General features: G+C 41.7%; 1 protein-coding gene across 2 annotated transcripts; it reads right to left on the bottom strand.

The window, feature by feature from the left end:
* Positions 1 to 357: 357 nt before the first annotated feature.
* LOC130166952 (platelet-derived growth factor subunit A-like) lies at positions 358 to 12,282 on the bottom strand. 2 transcript variants are annotated; one of them, XM_056372817.1, is made up of 6 exons: positions 11,315 to 12,282; positions 10,911 to 11,067; positions 7,054 to 7,161; positions 6,399 to 6,592; positions 2,295 to 2,421; positions 358 to 1,083 (listed from the first exon to the last, which is right to left on the bottom strand). In XM_056372817.1, exons 1-6 carry the CDS (start codon positions 11,375 to 11,377, stop codon positions 1,073 to 1,075), a joined length of 660 nt encoding a protein of 219 aa, XP_056228792.1. In that variant the 5' UTR covers positions 11,378 to 12,282; the 3' UTR covers positions 358 to 1,072. The 2 variants fall into 2 exon arrangements, with proteins under 2 accessions (XP_056228792.1, XP_056228793.1); XM_056372818.1 differs by having other exon boundaries at positions 10,911 to 11,007; positions 11,315 to 12,280.
* Positions 12,283 to 19,435: the final 7,153 nt, after the last annotated feature.

The raw sequence follows: 19,435 nt of genomic DNA on the forward strand, positions 1-19,435 counted from the left end.
CCACTGTGTGTCCACGCGTCTCTCGTTTAAGTCGGGATTGTGTGTGACGGGTTTGTGTGTGTGTGTGTTCCTCTCACTTAGAAATTCACAGGGGTTTTAGCTTCAGTATTATGATCCGCCAGATAATCTCTCTCTTTCTCTCTCTCACACACACACACACACACACACACACACACACACACACACACACACACACACACACACACACACACACACACACACACACACACACACACACACACACACAAAGAGAAGCCTGTTCAGGTCCTCTTTCTGTTTTAAATGAAATCTTAAATCCTTCAGTCACACAAGCATTTTCTTAATTTTTTTTTTTACAATCAACACTCCCACTTTGTTTTCATATAAATAGTTTATTAGTATCAGTAACATGTCAGGAGGATCTTTTCCCCTCCATTCTTAATGTGGATAACATACCTAAATAGAAACAGACAGCGATAGAAAATGAGAGGTTATAAAAATAAGAGGATATACTGTAAGTGCATATGCGAGTGTGTGTGTGTGTGTGTGTGTGTGTGTGTGTGTGTGTGTGTGTGTGTGTGTGTGTGTGTGTGTGTTCTGCTGAGGAAGAGTAAATCTTGGAGTACAAAACCTAATCCCAGTCACTGTTTGAAGAAAGGATTCCATCCAGTTTATAATCCGAGTCACTGAGCGGTTTATACCCTGGAGAAGGAACAAGACGCAGACAATAAGTCCTCCGGTATCCCAGAATCCACCTCACTTCTGCCAGTGTCCTGCATTTTCAGAATCTAATCTTTTTTCTGTTTTTTCTCTCCGTCGAGGAATCACAGCGAGGAAACCTTCTTGGTGTCTGTGGTTCATTTCAGTTTGTCTTTTTGTTGTTTGTTTTTTTGTTGGTTTTTTTTTTTTTTTTGCAAAAAGCTTCCAGGTACTGTTGAGCTTCACATGAGTCAAACCTCCCAATCAAACCTCACTGGTCAAAATATATCCCATCAAACCTTTCACAGTCACTCGCTGCCAGGTGGTGACGATGTTAGAGGCAAAAGGTGCTTGTTGTTTCCTCTCCTCCACTCCTCCATCTATCCTCCTCTCTTCACCTGATGCCTGTTGAGAGAAAGGTCGAGGTGAATACGAGGACAGATGAACTCATCTTTCTTAAACACCCATCACAAGATATTTTTTAGTGCTACATACAAAAATATGCAGATTTCTGTTGTAATTAAGCTCAGTTCACCTTCTTTACTCATCTAAATTGTGAAGATTGGACTGTTTGCTCAAACACTGCCAGCCAATGTGAGCTGTGCTGGATTCAGTATCTTTAAAAGTTTCAAATAAATGACGGAGCGATTCTTTGTTGACCAAGTGAGGCTGATAAAAGTCATGAATTACTTATTGTTTTTCCCATTTAAGTCTTGATTAATGCTGAATACTGTATAATGTCCAAGAGTGCATGAGAACAGAAAGTCACGATATTAAGTTTGGGCTTCCCTTTAATGTAAAGCATTTTGCTACATATTCACAATTTCATGCAGTTGTTCTCAGTGAAAATCAAAAATATAGAGAGACAGCTGGGTGTGATTATTACTGTATGTCTGAATTGGGATCATCTTAATTTTAAAGTGGCTCATTCAGCACTTTGTGGTGAATTAGTCAGATTTTTTTTGTGTGCTGCTGCAGCCTTTACGTTAACTTGACGACGTTGTTATTTGAGAAAGTGATGTCATTCATTGTGTGATTTACAGTCAGATTTGCTGTAAAAAAAAAAAAAATGTTGCTATTGCTATGAATGGATTTGTGCATTTTGTTCAGAGTGAGTAGACAAGTTTGTATTTAATGTCACAGATGCAAAGCTTCAATTAATGACGATGCTACAGACATTTCTGATGTCGGTAGCTGGCTGAGGTCCAGGAGAGAGATTTGTGTAATAGGGAGCAAGGTGTGTCGGTGTGTGTGTGTGTGGGTGTGTGTGGGTGTGTGTGTGTGTGTGTGTGGGTGTGTGTGTTAGTGTGTGTGGGTGTTTGTTGGCCTGAGGGAGGACTTATTCAGGCAAAGAGGAAAAACACAGTAAATACTTCAGATCTCTTATCAGCTTATTTTGGTGTCAGTAGACACATTCAGACAGGAGCAGCCTTCACATGTGAAATGAGCCAATGCACAAGCATGCACGCACGCGCACACACACACCCACACCTACACACACACACACACACACACACACACACACACACACACACACACACACACACACACACACACACCCCCCCACACACACACCCACATAGCCACACATACAAACGAAGCAGCTGTATGCTCACCATTGTCTGTGTCTGAGTTTGGGCTGATGTGGCGTTTGTTGGTGCACATGCAATCGAGGTGATCCTCTAGCTTCACCTGCACCTCCCTCAGCTTGGGACGCCTCCGCACGTACTCCACCTTCGCCACCTGAAGAGAATGAGAGAGAGAGAGACAGAGAGAAAGAGAGAGAGAGAGAGAGAGAGAAAAAAAATCAGATGAAGGATGCAAAAAAGTTTCAAATACCGAAAACACCAAAGTATGAGGAATGGAGGAAACAGTGTTTTTATCTGCTCCAACGGGAGCTGCAAACGCCTGGGGAAGTTCCCGCTCCAGCATGAGACAGTGTTTTCAAAGAACTCATTAACCAGCTATAGCTGATGAAATCCACCAGCAACCGTCAACTCAGACAGCAAAGTCAACGGTCGCTGGCTACAAATGAGAAAGCTGCTTCAGTCTACCTCTGTCTGAAATCAACAACCTACTCTGTCAATAAAAATCCCTACTCATTTCAGGAAACTGCATGTGCACTGTGCCAGAACAGACAGCTTGACCGACCTAGCAACAGTAACCAAAGAATGTGTCAAATAAAGATATTGACTTGGTGCAGTTTGGTGATCCTGCAAGAAATGACTAAGGGAGCATCGAACGTTGAGCAGCATTTCAAACAGAATGCTAAAGATGTAAAAATGTATTACATAAGCGCTACAGACAAAGTGCCTCTTGAGCTTGATATTTACAAAAGACAACTATTCTCTACTGTACCTGTGTAAACACACAGGTGAGTCTGCTCTTGTTTGGATGAAGTAGAGCATTAACGCTGCCAAGAGGTTTGACTTCACTGACACTAAGCGAGGCGTGTTTTGTTTTTGTATCACGACACGTCACACTCGCTGCTAACTCAGAATGTCTGAACCTACTCAAGCAGCAGCAGGTCTGTCTTCATCTTCATCACACACACACACATTTATAAAAAGAAACCCGTGACCACATGCAATCGTCCTGTAAACATACAGAAACAATGGCATGCGCACACACACACAAACACACACACACACACACACACACTACATGCTGATGCTCACATGGAGGACAAGGAGCCAAGTCAGTGGAGCTTCAGGTCTGATTGCAAAACATCTCTGCTTCAAGTCTGAACAGACTCAAACACCGATGAGCAGAGACTGAAAAACACGGAGGTTCAGCTGAGGTGAGGAGCTAAAGCACCCAGCAGGCTTTAACATACACAACTGCGTTTTAAAGGGGAGAGTCCTGAGACCCTGTGAGGGGCTGCTCGAATTCAAAATCTCATTCTTTTATTATCTAAAAACCCCTAAATGTGTTTACAGCTGTTCCCTTGAAGGTGGCAGAGGGGCAGAAATCTTGCGCAGACAGGGAGAGGGAAAAAAAGCTGGAGAGTGTAAGTTGCCTTACACACCTGTTCCATCACTGGATGAACTGGGCCGTCTTTTAGTTTGTCGGGTTTTAGAAAGTGACAAAAATATTTGAGGGAAACTCAGTCACAGTCTGACATCGGACAAGGGGAGAATCCTGAGCCCTGCGTGTTTAAAGTTCAGGCACCAAGACATTTGCCTAAGATCAGGGAAAATTTGTGGTTTTGTTAAATGTCCCAAAGACTTGACCAGCAGGCTTTGTATCAAAAGGTCGTCGGTTCAATCCCTGCAGCAGCAAGATACATCTGGGTGGGGAAAGTGAAAGAGCCCCCCCCCCCCCCCGAGCTGCCGTTGAATAAGGCCCTTAAACCCCAACTGCTCAGTAGTTTTACTGGGAAGCTTCTATGTGTGTGTATATACAGTGTGTATATGTGTGTAAGTATGAACAGGGAGTTCCTGAAAAAGTCAGTCTCAAACTTCGTGTCTGCACTGACAAGACCATGATGCTTCAGTAGCCAGGAGAGCACAGTATAGGGAAAACAAATGAAATACATTAACATACTAGCTCATGCATATTGAACTGTATATGAAAGTATATAAGGGGACAGGGCCGCTGGGTTGGAGGGCTGGATGCAGATCAACTGACTAACCAAGAGCCTTCCCGTCAGGTTCAGGTCACCAAGACAACACCCGCATCCAGACCAACGTTGCAACAACCCGCTTGTCTATCACACACTCCAACTTACACTTGCATGTGCAAGACCTTGAGACACTTGAGGCAGTAACTTGCTCCAACCTGAAGGGCCAATCCATCATTATCCAGAGTACAACAGCCTCAGATTTGGAGGTAAAGACTCTCACCTCACCTGCTTCACACTCACAGCCCGATACGGTAGCAGTGAGGTTAAGACTCTAACGCTAATGTTATTTTTCTTTCTCTCTCTCTCTTTGTCTCACATATGGACACCCCAGCTAAACCTTAGCCCTGCCATATCCCCTCTGGCTGTGTGCGAGTCCATCTTGCAATCGTGACCGTTTACCCTCTGAACGCTGGATCTCAGCACATGTGAGTGACTTTATTTTTGATTTCCTCTGTAAGCGGACGAAGGACGAGTCCTTTCATCTCAGATTGTGTATCAGCAGGCCAAAGCACAGAGAATCAAGTTCGCCCTCTCCTCCTCTTTCTCCACTTTTATACCTCTTGACCTCTAGCAACACACACTACCTATTCTCATTCCTCCATCATTCACTCTTCTTATTGTCCACTCACTCACTCTCCACGCCTGCTTTTTAATCTTACTTATCTTTTACATGTAGGCCCATACTTCAAAATGTCTTTTCCATGAGCATAATTGGAACTTCCATAGTAGTGATGGTGAATCCAAAAATCAGCTTGTGCAATGACTGTGCATCATCCTGCGCAGACACATGCTACATGCACTAGTTAATGTTATGTTCAAGATTTAAAAGTGCATCTTGGATACCTTTCCTGTGTGCAGAACAGCCCCACCTACCCAACCCACACACACACACACACACAAACACAAACACACACACACAAACACACACACCTTGGGTCGGCTTCCCGTTGGCAGGGTGTGACTGTGAACCAGTTGGGATTTAGTGAGTCTTATTTCCAGCTCTGGCAGAGATCAAAAGGAAGCTATTATGTTCTTGAAGTAACTCACTGCCAGACTCTCCGTCACCGACACACACACACACACACACACACACACACACACACACACACACACACACACACACACACACACACACACAGCAACACAATAGTCAAGCTAGGGAGAGTAATTGTTTTTGGCAGGTGTGGAGTGTATACCTCCAGTAGTAAGTAGTTGTGTGTTTACATGCCATCATTAGTTCTGTGTGTGTGTTCAAGGTCGAGGCCACTAAAAGACAAATAACAAAGGGCTTTTACAAAATGTTTGTAGAGTGATTAACAGTGTTTACGAACAACATGCCAACATGTCGAAATAGTGAGAATAAAAGTTTAGAAAATTACATTAGCTTCCTCTACTGTCTTTTTTTTTGTTTTTGTTTGGTACTTTCATACTATTTATGTTTGTATGTATAAGTTTATCTCACCACAATAAACATATCATCAGATTTATGATATTGAAGTGAGCAGGGCTGTCAGTTAAAATTGTCTCTACTGCTGGTTGGTCACAAGAATCTATGTCAGAAAAAGACTTAGGTATGATTGCTCATATTGGTATTTTTGATAGGAGGTTCTTCCTGCACTGGAACAAGCTTCAGATGAAAATAAAGTTTGTTTTAAAGCTACAACATGCAAGTTCTGGAAATCAAACTAGCGCTAGAATGAGACTCGAAAGGAAACCACTCTGTTCCTCCCACCCTTCCTTCTCCTGGCTCCATTATAATCGTTGTTGTGTTGCTGTCTCAGCTAGTGCAGGACTTGGGAGGTTGCTAGCCTGTAATAGTAATATTGTTATATTAGTTATAATACTAGCATGAAGCTAGTATTGGCTAGAATTTTACTTATAAGTGAACTCACTTATATGATTCTTGTAAGTTTGTACCAAACTTGACCAAAGTCCCTCAAGGTGTTACTGAGATATCACGTTCACAAGGCCAAACCCATGTTTTGTGAGGTCACCATGAGCTTGACCTTTGACTTTTCACCAAATTTCCAAAAGATTCTTTCGATGTCAACACATTTTCAAACATGTAGAGCAGAAACATCTTTTTGTTTTGTACCTTGACCGTGCGGTGGTGCTTGCGGGATGCCTGGCACCGCATGTTGCTGGTGTTGCAGCAGCCAGTGCAGCGTTTCACCTCGACGCAGGGCGGCCAGATGATGAAGTTGGCCGAGGTGGGGTCCACCTGGCTCCTGGGGATCTCATAGATCGTCGTCCGCACTTTACACACCGCTGGCAAGGCCTCTTCCACCACTGGAGGGGAACAAAGAGGTCAAAGGTTATAGAAGTTTGACAGGAAACAAATATCACTTTTAACCACCTACTGTTCCATCTGTTGGATACTAGAGCGGTGAAGAACTCATAGTGATATGGTAAAATACAAATCAACATGAAAATGTACGACTTATTTTTATTATTAGATTCTCATCGTTTTAGTCATTTTTAATTCACATAAGATTATACAACTGAATTCTAAAAAACATGGCGTCTCCACGGCGATGGGTGTTAAAGGGTTAACATTTTATTACACAGGGTAATATGCAAATGTAATGTCAATGTGAAATAAACCAACTTTTATTCCATAGATAGACTCTACGTCTATAGAGTGACACTTTATTTGTGTGTGTGTGTGTGTGTGTGTGTGTGTGTGTGTGAGTGTGTGTGTGTGTGTGTGTGTGTGTGTGTGTGTGTGTGTGCGTGCGTGCGTGTCTTACCAGTGCTCCTCCTGTGTCTGGTGGGCGTGTGTGCTCTCTTCAGGTCAGGGAAGCTGTGAGAGAAGTCCTTGTGGTAGCGGTGTTTGGTCTCCTCGATCACCTCGTTCTCTGAGCAAAGACAAAACAACACACACACATTCAGACATCACACACGCTCTCACTGTTAACAAAACCATTCAAGAATATTCCCAGATCCTTTACGTCAAACTCACCCACACACTGAGACTTGTTTGAAGGAACAATCACATGTACGAAGTTCATTTGCTTGGAAGCATGAACACTTAGAAAATGCCAAAGATATATCCTCATAAAACTGAAAGAAAATTTGGTGTAAAAGAAGATGAAGGGATCTCCTGAAACATTAGATCTCCTCCTCTTGGGAACATTCATATCCACATTAAAACTATGAAAATCTTCCCATAATTTTCAAGACATCTTGATACAGACTAAAGTGTTGATCAAAGCAAAAGAGGAAATGGTTATCGAGACGTTGCGATCACTGACCGACCAACAACAAACAAACAAAAAAAAGTGAGAAGAGTAGGATGTTTAAGTTGTTTGTTGCAGACGTCTTTCAAGTCTCTCCTGATCAGAGCTTAACCTGGTTATTCTAACTGAGTTATGATGTTTATACGTGTCAACGGGTTACTGGGTTCTCTGCATGTAAACGTAGCCGGTGAGAAACGCAGCATGTCAGTGCGTATATCAGGTACATTTGAAATCTAATTCACATAAAGACACGGATACACACACACACACACACACACACACACACACTGCAACAGGAGTTCACTGAGGTCACTCGTGGGTCAGACAGAAATCTACAGCAGAGAAAACGTTGTTTTGTTCAGCCAGGACTCAAATCACTTTAAATCAGAGTCTTTGCTTTTTTTAAGTGTTTAGAAACCTTCCCTCTTTCTGAGCGTTTGTGTGGAGAGTCAAACTGAGCTTTTATCTGAGTTTGATGCATCTGTGTTGCTTATCTCTGTGGTTGGATGTTGCCTATCCAGCTTTAGCTCAGCTCACATAAAACAGTAGTGGCAGCATAACATAAAATGTATTATATAAGTAATATATGGAAGTCTGATGATGAACAGTTTGTTTGCAGTTTCATCTGTTTTTTTGGGGGGGTTTTTTGTTTTATCTAAACCAGAAATATTTATCTATAATCTTAAAACTCACGATAATCTAAACTCAGTCCTCACAGTTTCTATAATACCAGTTGACAGGTTGTGTTTCACATTCTTCCTTAGCATCATGATGCGACTTGAGTGTTTGTGGTCACATAATCGTATTATGAGGACAAAAACCTGTTCAAACAGTCACATTGTGGAAGCTCCCCTCCCATCTGGGGACAGAATGAAACCTTTTATTTTAGAGTTAGGACTTTGTTATAGGAGGATGAATGTAAGTGGCGATTGTGTGTATTTCACAGCATAAATAAACAGAAGGAATCTGAGTAGTTGTAGAGTGCAGTCTCTGGTGACGCTCCCAGTCCATTTATTGACTATTATGCTTTAATTAACAGCACATACACGAATAAATTAATCTTCAACCTCGACAGGTTGTAAAATCCAAGCTGATGCTTATGTTTCGTTTAGAGATGGTTTAAAATCAAACAAGGGTGGGCTGATTTTACCCATGACAGCAGGCACGTTTTTTTTTAAACCAAGCTCCGCCTCTGTGTGTCTGTAAATCATGAGATGTTCTATTCAAGTGATTCTTTCTTTATGGTGTTCGCGGCTTCATCAAACCATTTCAGTCCTCAACGCTGCCAAACCAAACGATATCCACAGACTTTTCAGAGGAAATAAATTCTGACCAAAGATTATCTGTGTGTGTGTGTGTGTGTGTGTGTGTGTGTGTGTGTGTGTGTGTGTGTGTGTGTGAGAGAGAGAGAGAGAAAGATCCCTGGAAATCACCATAAACGAGGTATTGGCAGGACTGTTTTTATTTGATAGTGAATACCAAACCTCACACTTCTTTTCGAGATTGTGTGTGTGAGTGTGTGAGTGCACCCGTCACTCTTAGTGCCTTGTGTGTGAGCAAGCAGTCACGCACACACGCCTGCCTACATACACAATGTGCTTCTGAAACACAACAAAGTCCTCCTCCGACATCTCCGTCTCTCCCTCTCTCTCAGTCTGTGCATCTCTCGCTCGCCCTGACATGCAGGAATTTGAGCATGAATTATACATAGCAACACAGCAGCCTTCCAGCGAGCCCTGCTCTCAAACCAATAATGGGCAGCATGACAACAGCATAATGAAGTGAGCCACTTGACCCCCACCGAGCCGGGGAGCCGTCACACTCGACATTTGCATCTCAATGATGCCAGGATTAATGGTGGCACCACTCAGGGCCGCAGACATTAAAAAAATGAATCAACTATTTTTCACAGGCGACGAGTTCAGAGCAAAAGACAAGTTTCTGTGGCAGAAATTTAAGAGTCTGACTCAAGACATAGATGCAATTAAGCCTGTTTTATGCCACAGTTATTTCCTCCTTTTTCACCTCGCTGATTCAGTCTGTTCTGATTTATTACCTTGATAATGAGAACTGGCATCTACTGTTTAATGAAGAGTTGCAGCCAATTCACTTTTAAATAATGTTTTTTTCATTTTACATTTTTCCCTTAACTTGAACCTAACTGCTCTTTCCAGCTAACTACAAAGCTTCAGATGAGACGGACAGAGATGTCACATTTTTTAAAATTAAAAAAAAAAGAGAAAAGTTTTTCAAGGAATTTTTTAAGGTTCAGACTCTTTTTTTCCTTCTGTGAGTGTCATGTATTTCACGGGCAGCAGAGGAATAATGTGTACGTTGATATGGAAACGTTTATGGGAATCAAAAATACTGTTTCGTGTAAGCTGTTTCTTAAATTTTAACTGAGTTAATGGCAGTAAATGCGTTCGTTTCTCTGACTGAAAAAAATTAGGCAATTGCTCTAAATATTCAGACTCTCTGCTGACACCAGCAGGAAGTTCAGATACAGAGTGAAAACTAAGACCATCAACACAAACTAACGGCTAAAGTTGCAGCATTGCACTTCCATAAAGTTTGAGGACTGTCAAGGCGCCGTTTTAAAAAAGAATGGTCAAAATCAGTGCTGCAGTTGTCCTCAGTATAGGTGAAGCTCCAACACACTATGCTCACAGCTTTAAAACTCCATACCGTCTGAGGTTTCTAATGCAGGCATCCCTTCAAAAACCTTTAGTTTCCAAGTCCAAGACCTGACACCTCTGCTGACATCACTGTGACATCATGTTGTTTTTTTTTTACTTTAACCACAGAAGATATTATGCTATTATTCTGACTTCAAATAACCAATAAATTGGTTTTTAAGCACAAAACTGGCAAAAACATTTTCTTCACAAATGTACAACTCATTCCTCACTTACGATTAACAGCATCTGATGAGTCAAAGTAAACTCAGAGGTCAAGGATGGTGCAGAGATCAAGACTCCAGTGATGAGATGAGAGGACAGCATCCTTTCACTATGCAATCAACCAGATGCAACTAATACCTCAATTCAGTCTTTCAAGAAACAGACAGGAAGGGAAGCAGCAGCCCTGACCAGCACATGCAAGTTTGTCAGCCAGTGACCCACTCTGCATCCACCTACACCGCTTTATGTTCTTTCTGGCTGCAAGATGACTTTGCTGCTACACACATTTTATCAATGGGCTTTTACTTTGAAAAACAGCGGAGTAGGTACTTGTACATTATGCTCATATTTTACCACAAACGTCATATGAACTGAATTGTCTATGCTTGCTGAATAACTTAATTTTACAGTAATTCTCTAATCCAGCTCTTAGGAGTGAGAGAGTTGTATTATAATGAAGCGCTTTACCTACGGAGTCTATCTCTAGCAGCCGCTGGAGGTCGCTGATGCTGCGGATGTCGCTGCGGGAGAGCCGCTCCAACAGCTCCCGGGGGAGAGGAGACTCCTGCGGGGAGAAAGTCAACGTGACAGCCGTTTTACTGGGTATGGAGTTAGGAAGCTTCGCCTGTTGGTGCGCAAAAGGACACAGATACATACAGTCATCACTAATCTGAAAACAACTCCTCAAAGCCGGTTAAACCGACAGCAACGATGCCTAACTGCGCCAAGGATAGTAGAAACACGTGCGTAATTACGCAGACATCATTTTAATCCGTTGCATTATTTTTCTCTTTGAGTTGCAACAAATGTCTACCACATCTGACTGCAACCAGCAGCATCTATCAACCACCACATACTTTCGCCCGGCTTACCTCAGCAACGGTGCGTAACAGGCAGAGGCAGCCGGCGAGGAGGTGGTAAATTGCGGGTCTCATCTCCTCTCAGATCCGCTGCATAGGCACCAGGACGAGGCGATGGTCCACTGCAGGAGCTGGGCTGTCGCTCCCTGGCCTCGGGAGCCCAGAATCATCCCTCGGGAGAACTGGCCACCACCACAGCCTCAGTAAAAGTGCGAGCCAGGAGCTTATAAAACTTAAATGATCTTTAAACTCCTGAGTGAAATGCGGTTGAGGCAGAGACTCAAGCTTATTCTGCTCCTGCATTCAGTGTAAATCACTGGAGGTGTGAGAGAGGTTGATTTCCAAAGTAATATTAAAATGACCATAAAGCAGGTTTAAGTCCAAGTCATCGAACAATGAAACCTAACTGAGGTAAAGTTGATGTCCAGCTGCTCTTCGTGTTGGAACAGGTGTCCAGTGGAAGAACGAAAACTTTTCTTTTACATTCAAACATCCAACAATATCCATCATTTTGTCCTCAGTATAATCCGTTCCAAATCAAATATGTGTGTATCCTGCAGCGGTTGAGCATCTTGGCACTTTGTCTGGGCAATTCATCAAAATTTGTTAAATCCTTTAATTTGAAAATTCCAGAAATGACCTGGGCCAAAAAAAACGAATGGCGTGAAAGAGCGAGAAAAAAAGAGAAAAAACTCTCAGACCTCAGGCCCAGAGGAGTTTGATGTCCGCTCCCCGCGGTCGTGTGATCTCCGGGGTGAATGAAGTCGAGATGCTTTCAGTCACAGGATATAGCTGTGCGCGTCCCCGTGGCAGTACACCGAGAACGCGCTTTGCATAAAAGACGACAGAACATTGTAGACAGGCAGCAAACTACAGGAAACAATCACAGCTGTATAACAACTGTAAAAAAAAATAAATAAAAAAAATAAAAAAAGTCCTGAAGATAATGATAAACTTTAATCTTGTACATCACTAAGGACTGAGCCACAAATAATAACTAATAATTAACTCTCTTTGTGGAGGTTAACATATAGCCTACCTAAAAAAACATTTTGTGAATAAGTTGCTCAGAAAGTCAGTGGCCCCACTTCTCCCCTAAATTATCCTCCTCTCCTCTGTGTGTGTGTGTGTGTGTGTGTGTGTGTGTGTGTGTGTGTGTGTGTGTGGTAGATTAGTGACCGTGTCAGTGTTTAATTGCTGTGTAATAAAGCTCATTAATGAGTGTCCAGACAGGGAACTGACTGCCCTGAGAAAAAGAGGTAGAGAGAAAGAGAGAGAATTTTGTTGGAGTTATATGCAAGGGTCAAGGGTTCACCAAACTAAAATTCATCATTTACAACAGCTTTTCAAGTGGTGTGTGAACAGGAATCTCTGGAACCCACGAAACAAAGAAAGGATGGATGCAAAACTGCGGACTAAATGTTGGCGGGTCACACACTTCTGAGCCAGCTATTGACAGCGTGAATAATGACTGTTGTTTCTGAGAAGCAGAAGCAGACAGACGTTGACTGTTGTTCGCATCCTGACTTACACCAACAGTAAACTTTGCTTCTTTTTTTTTTTTTTACCATGACCAAAAACTTTCCCTAACCTTAACCATGTCGTTTTAAGTTGCCAACCCTTCCAAGCCTTTTAAACTGAAGAGGTGGTGGAGTGGTTGCCAAATTAGACAAAGCTTGCATTGGTCGCACTGGAAGGTAATTATTAACAACTTGTTTTGTAATGTAGTTTTGGGAACTTGTTGGCATCACCACTCAGCATAATAATAATTTAAAGAAATGAAAGGAAATCAATATCTACATCAAAAGTAGTGTGTCAATCTAAGGAGTTGTGGTACACTTTGTGTGGCTATGGATGGTAGTGGTTTTATGTACGTGCAGTTTGTAGTTAATGACCATAACCATGCAACACCACCGGTATGGTCCGTTAATGTGTGAGAATCTGTGACACGAAAAGCAGTTTGCATTCATCCATTTCTTAGTGAAGCAAATTGCTGAGGGAATGTAAACGACTTCAACAGAGCTAAAGCTTCATAAAGCGGCGCTGGAATCTGGAAATCCAGCCTCAAGCATTCAAACAAGCACGTACACATTTACTCTCCCTCTGTCTGTCTCACTTTCTCATGCACAAACACACACATGCACGGCTGTTTACACAATATCCTTAATTCAACCATACACATGTGGTTATTTAAAATGAGTTAATCTGACTCAGTGTTACAGGTTCCTGTGAGGACACATAAACGAGAGCCAGGGAGGGGAAAAGGCGAGAAGGGAAAGTAGGAAGGGAAAGAGGAGGGGAAAGGAAACTGGGAGAGAGTGAGAGCAAGAGAAGCAGAGATAAGAAGCTTGTTGATACCAAGATGAAGCCTATTTGGATGAAAGAAGATGACAGTGGGGCGACTGAGCGCATGAGTGTGTAGAAAATCCAGCCTGTGTTGGACCAAACACTCCCCCAATTAAAGCCCATTTATCCTGACAGAGGCTAATACCATCACAACAGAAATCCACCTCTGTCTTTCTCCCTCTCTCTCCCTTCATTCCCCCTGAACAGCTTCAGTGTACCCAACACACACACACACACACACTCACACACACACACACAGAGACACACACACAGACAAAGAACCGGAATGATGGAGGGGAAATGGGTCAGAACCGATTTGGATTTTGAATGGCCACACTCGTGCCGTGACGCTGCTGTCACTTCCTCCTGGCAGCAGCTTCTCCTGTGATGCATCCAACTCGTTCTGTTCTGTCTTCTTTTTTTCTTCTTCTCTTCTGTTGTTTGTTGTTCTTTGGGCCGGTTCCAGCTCCCTGCTATCAAGCTAAAGTGTGACAGTGTTACAGACAGAGAACAGAAACATTTAGTGCAACTTTGAAAATGCACCGGTAACATTTTATGGGAAAGTCAGTTTTTCTTTAAAGCCCTGGTCACACCAGAAATACATTCTCAAGACAACGTCCGATGGTATGAAGCAGGATCCACAGGTCAGTGTTCACCAAGGGGTTAATGTGAAAAATTTGTGCAGATTTATTTTCTCCCAGCAAATGTATCCATTGATTGTGGCCATTTAAATCTCCAAATCACTCCTTCACAATATACACTCAGCAGATGAATCCATAGTAAGCAGTAAATTAAGATTCTAGATACTCACAGGTATAGAGTTGCATGACTGTTCGTTTTTTGCATCTATAAAATGCAAGACATTGCATTGCTGGATTGTTACCAAAAAACAAAAACATACTATTAAATTCAGTGGACGCTACTTTTCTGTTCCTTTTTCGGAATCTGTCACAGTTTGACACTCAAATACTGTCAAATTGTGGATAGTAAATATATTGCAGTATATAGTAAATAGTGGGTGATTTCTGATGTAGCTTCTGTGAAAAAAATTAGGCAATCCCAGTAAAAATGTTTGCATCGCACGTGTTGGTGTGCATTGCTCTCTGAAACATTGTCCTTTTTGATGTTCCCACTCGAGGTGTCAAAGTTGTCAATTCAACACATATGGCCTTTAAAAGTTTTGTTTATGCTAAAAATGTTCTAAGTGTTTAGATATTTCAATTTTATTGTGTAAGATATCAGTCATCACTAACTTATTTGTTTTTTTTTTACTCTAAGTGAAAATTGAAACTATGTGAGCCTTTCATTGTGTTTAAAAACCTAATAGTTACATTATGAAACACTCCATATGGTCGTCAAGATAAAAGTAGTTTTCATCCAAAAAAAGCTTTATACAGTCTCCTCCTCTTCCTCCCCCTTTTTCTCCCACATAAATTTCCAAGTGGAGTAGATATTTTATAGTAGTCTATTTATAACAAGCCAGGGAAAAGCTTGCTGTATCACATTTTGTTTCTGGTACAACTTTTCCAGCTCCTTTCCTGGAAGCACACTGACATACACACAGTTTGCACCATACTGGGGTTTGGGGACCTTGCTCAGGAGCACTTCAGCAGCGTCTGGCACAGTCTATGCCAGCAAAAGCTTTCCCACCAAACATACTGTCCTGTGGGAGAGGGAAATGCCACCAATGGGAACAGAGTAAGATGAAAATATAACAGTCAGATTTTGGGAGGAGGGTGTGGGAGATATGAGCAGCAATAGAAAAAAAGAGTGTTTAAGAGACGTAGAGGCAGTAAAAGTTAATCCAGCAAGGGATAAAAAGTTTTACGAGCAGGGTGGGGGTTAAGGGCTATCCCCGAATTAATTCACAAAACCAAGCACATGGTGGAAAAAAACCCTTTATACACAATTTTCCCTCCCCTTCTCTATTCAATCCAGCCAACATTAATTATTAAAGCCTTTTCGAAAGAAAGTCAGAATGGATTTCACCGTTAAACCCAGAGTAAGTCCACTATTGGACACCTGCCAAAACCTATTGTGCGAAGCATGAATGTTTGGTCATCGGCCAACTGCAGATTTATCCTGGATTACCATCTCAAATATGCTGGCATTTACCTATATGTAATGCTACCCCCCACCAACCCAACCAAACACCCCACCCGTCTGTTCATCACAGGCCACAAGGCTCGGAGAGAATGCTTTATTTAGGTCTGTTTGGGAAAGAGAAAACACAGGACCCTTGTGCTGGTAGGACTCATAGTAATGAAGACAGAGAGTCACCTTAACGGGACGGGGCATACAGTAAGTGCCGGACCTCCCACCAATTTCATTCAGATCTACTCTGCATTAAACACTGGCCTGGAAAGCACTAAAACAGCTCATTCTACCACAAATGTTGCACAAATTTCTAGTTTTGATACTTAACTAAAAGATATAATATTGCTTCTCAATCTGTATGTTTACTGAAAAACACGTGGAGATAGAGAATCATGATACAAAAATATTCTTAGATTTTACAGGAAAAAGAAAGAGAGGGATTTAGTTGTAAAAAAAACATTGAATAAAGAGTTTTTGACTCATTGTGCATATAAGGAGATAAATGAATGACTTCACCATGTAATATCAAAGTAGGTATTTCCCCTAGCTTTTAAAAGGCAAAAACATTTCTGCAATAACACTGACTGGTGCACGGGCATCCGATAAGTGAGCAACAGGCCGGAGGATGTCGTCCTTCTGATCGGATGATTAACCAGTTACATTCCAGAGTGGCTGAGCTCAAGAGAAACTGAACTGTGTGATTCAGCTTCAGTGTTAAACTCTTATATTAAAGCTTACCTTAACTATACACTGGATCGTTACACACTTTGATGGAAACATTATCACCAGTGACAGAGGACCAGGCCTGGGACCACAAGGTTGCGTCTGTCAGCCAGCTGGGAAACTGCAAGAGAGGACAATAACTCAGTGAAACTCCTTCCTTTACAATGACCAGTGAGATGACCTTGAGCAAGGCGTTGGTTTTACAGGGCAGCTCTCTGGTGTGAATGTGTGTGTGAATGTGAAGCAGGGCTGTGTGACACTGATAAAGAACACATGGTTAGTTAGTCTTGACTGGAAAAATATTTTTTTTTAAAAATTGTGGAATAACAATGTATTCATTATAGAAAAATTATGTAATATGCGAACTAAAAATATGTGAACTAAACAGAGGAATGTTTCTATGAGGTGACAGACATGTCTCTGCCTCCTTATCAGAGGCCTAAGACAAAACATCACAATGCTGATCCTGCCTGAGTACTTCCTGCACTGTTACCAGGGTTCCCACATGTTCTTAAACATCAACTTCAAGGAATTTCCGTCAAATTCAAGGACCCAACATGGCATACTTTGACACACGTATCAAGGTTAACCACTGTTACAACACTAAGATTTTTTATAATGGGAAATAGCAGGCTATACAAAAGCTCTTGCACATTATGAACATTAAGTAAGAAATTAAAATATCAACCAAACTTTAATTTAAATTAATTTTACCTTAATTTTCAAAAACTTTCAAGGCCTTGATTCATTCATTTTCAAATTCTGCTGCTTCCACAGGTCTAGTTCAGTAAACAAGGCAGCAACAGCAACAAGGCAACAAGGAAATGACCCTCACACAAAAGATTAACACTCCACTTACTGGTTAACTTCCCGCCATGTTTCAGACAGGAAATATTAAAGTAATGATCCATGACATTAAGGAAGCTTTCCTGATATCTGCCTCTGATTGACAAAACACAGCTCAGTTTGGTTCAGCCGAGTTAACATGACAGAAAACTGTCATAATCTCTCTCCACTTCAGATGCTCCATCAAGAAACTGAAAGAGAGAAAAAATTTTCCTGGAGTGAGGAGCACTACAGAAGCCAAAGAAACAAAACGCCTCATGCCAATGGCAAAGGTTAAGCTCATCTTAAGTTTTGGAGCTTAATAAACCTAATTGGTATTGTTGCCAAATGGATTAGATTTCTGTTGACTTCGACATCGAGTAGCGTTTTGCAGGAAAATTATATACTTAACACTGCAACCACTGAAAATACATGGACACAGATGTGGCAGAGATGAGCCCCATTTATCTTAACAGTAATAGCAAGATCTTTTTCATTGCATCACCATATCTATCACTACCCAACAATTTAATAAATGTGCAGTATTTTAAAACACATAATCTTTTTTTTTAAATTTAAAATGGAAAATGAAATTGAGTCTTTCCAAACCATTTTAAAACGTGTAAATCTTTAGACTTCGTAAAGAGCCACAGTTCAGTGACATAATGTGGGTAGAGTATCACCTGGCCCTCTGAGACATTTACCTCTGTTATCTATGCAGATTCATCTTCTTCATCCAGGTTAGTACGTCAAGTCAAAATGAAAAGTTCCTCTGGACTATAGAGTTGAAGATGTCCCACTGGGTGTCATCAGTTCATCATCATCACCGGCTGGTGGGGATTGCCATGGTGTTTCATCAGTTCATCATGGCTGATGGGGACAACCATGATGCTACATGGAAGACAGCAGAAGATGATAATGTTCACACAAACACACGGTGCAGTTATTAACACAGAAGGATCAAAACATAGTTAATTGCAGATCGCCAAAAGCTTTTGACCAGCTGATCACTAGTTTGATTCTGAGGTAGGTCAGGAAAGTTTGAGTGGGATGGTGAAAAAAGAAGAATTTTCTCATCCGTTCCTATGAATGCTGAGGTGCTCTTTGTTAAGGCACTACTTCCCATTCCTCAGCTGCTCCAGTAGAGCTGCTCGTACAGCAAATGGATCCGAATGTGGCCGCTCTGGACAGTTTCCATGTATGAATGTGTGCGATTATCAGGGAGGTTATTCCTTAAACACAGCAGTCGTATTCAGCTAATCCCCTTTGGTTTCGATTTTTTTTTAGGTCAAACACGTTGTGATGTTAAGATCATGATGTGCACAACCCTACATATTGATCATATCTGTCAAGCCATAGCTAAATGTTTTCCTTCATTTTGTCAGTCCAAATACTTTTTGAAATGGATGTGATACTCCAAAATATTTATAGCAATTGTTTGTCTTTTAATTGTCTGCTAATGTGTCCCCAGACTGATACTCTCCCACTTCCAGCCAGCTGCAGCAGAAGGTTAACACCTCTTCCCTTTTCCTCTTCCTCCAATTCTATCACCTCTCCTTCTGATCTTTGCCAATTGATTTATATGATAAGGTGATGATCAACATACCCGTGGTCGACGCAGCTGGGGCTGAGTGACAAACAAAAAAACAAACAAAAAAACAGAAGAAAACAAGACAACAAAAAACACTCTTATTTGGATTGACAAGGCCTGTCCAGCTGACAGCTGTTAGGGAACTTTGACTGTGTGAGAACAGGCGCCGCTGGATCATTTGACCAGTGGAACATTTGATTCAAACGTTCGTCCGTCCCCAATTGTTCATCGTTTCAGTTGGGAGACTTTAATCTCCTCTGCGGAAATAATTGGGAGGCAGTGAGGGAGTTAATTGTGTTTTCCACTGATGAATCATCAGGAAGTGTTGGTGAACCCCGCTGACCACACACACACACACACACACACACACACACACACACACACACACAGATGCATGCTCACACACACACACACACACACACACACACACACACTGTATTTCACACACTTACACACAGATGAACAGATGCACACATATTCTGACCACACAGTCCTACACAGGGAAAACCCTTTCACATCCACATTCACTTACACAGACCTCACACATACTA

The sequence above is a fragment of the Seriola aureovittata genome, chromosome 3 (genome assembly GCF_021018895.1).
Source record: "Seriola aureovittata isolate HTS-2021-v1 ecotype China chromosome 3, ASM2101889v1, whole genome shotgun sequence".
Classification (NCBI taxonomy): domain Eukaryota; kingdom Metazoa; phylum Chordata; class Actinopteri; order Carangiformes; family Carangidae; genus Seriola; species Seriola aureovittata.

Bases quoted from the DNA above. Each gene is read 5' to 3' on its own strand.
- LOC130166952 (XM_056372817.1), bottom strand. From the start codon at position 11,377: ATGAGACCCGCAATTTACCACCTCCTCGCCGGCTGCCTCTGCCTGTTA. The intron at 7,162-10,910 runs GTAAAGCGCTTC...GTCTTTGCTCAG, and splicing joins GCTAGAGATAGACTCCGTAG to AGAACGAGGTGATCGAGGAG. The intron at 6,593-7,053 runs GTAAGACACGCA...GTTCCCCTCCAG, and splicing joins CAGACACAGGAGGAGCACTG to TGGTGGAAGAGGCCTTGCCA.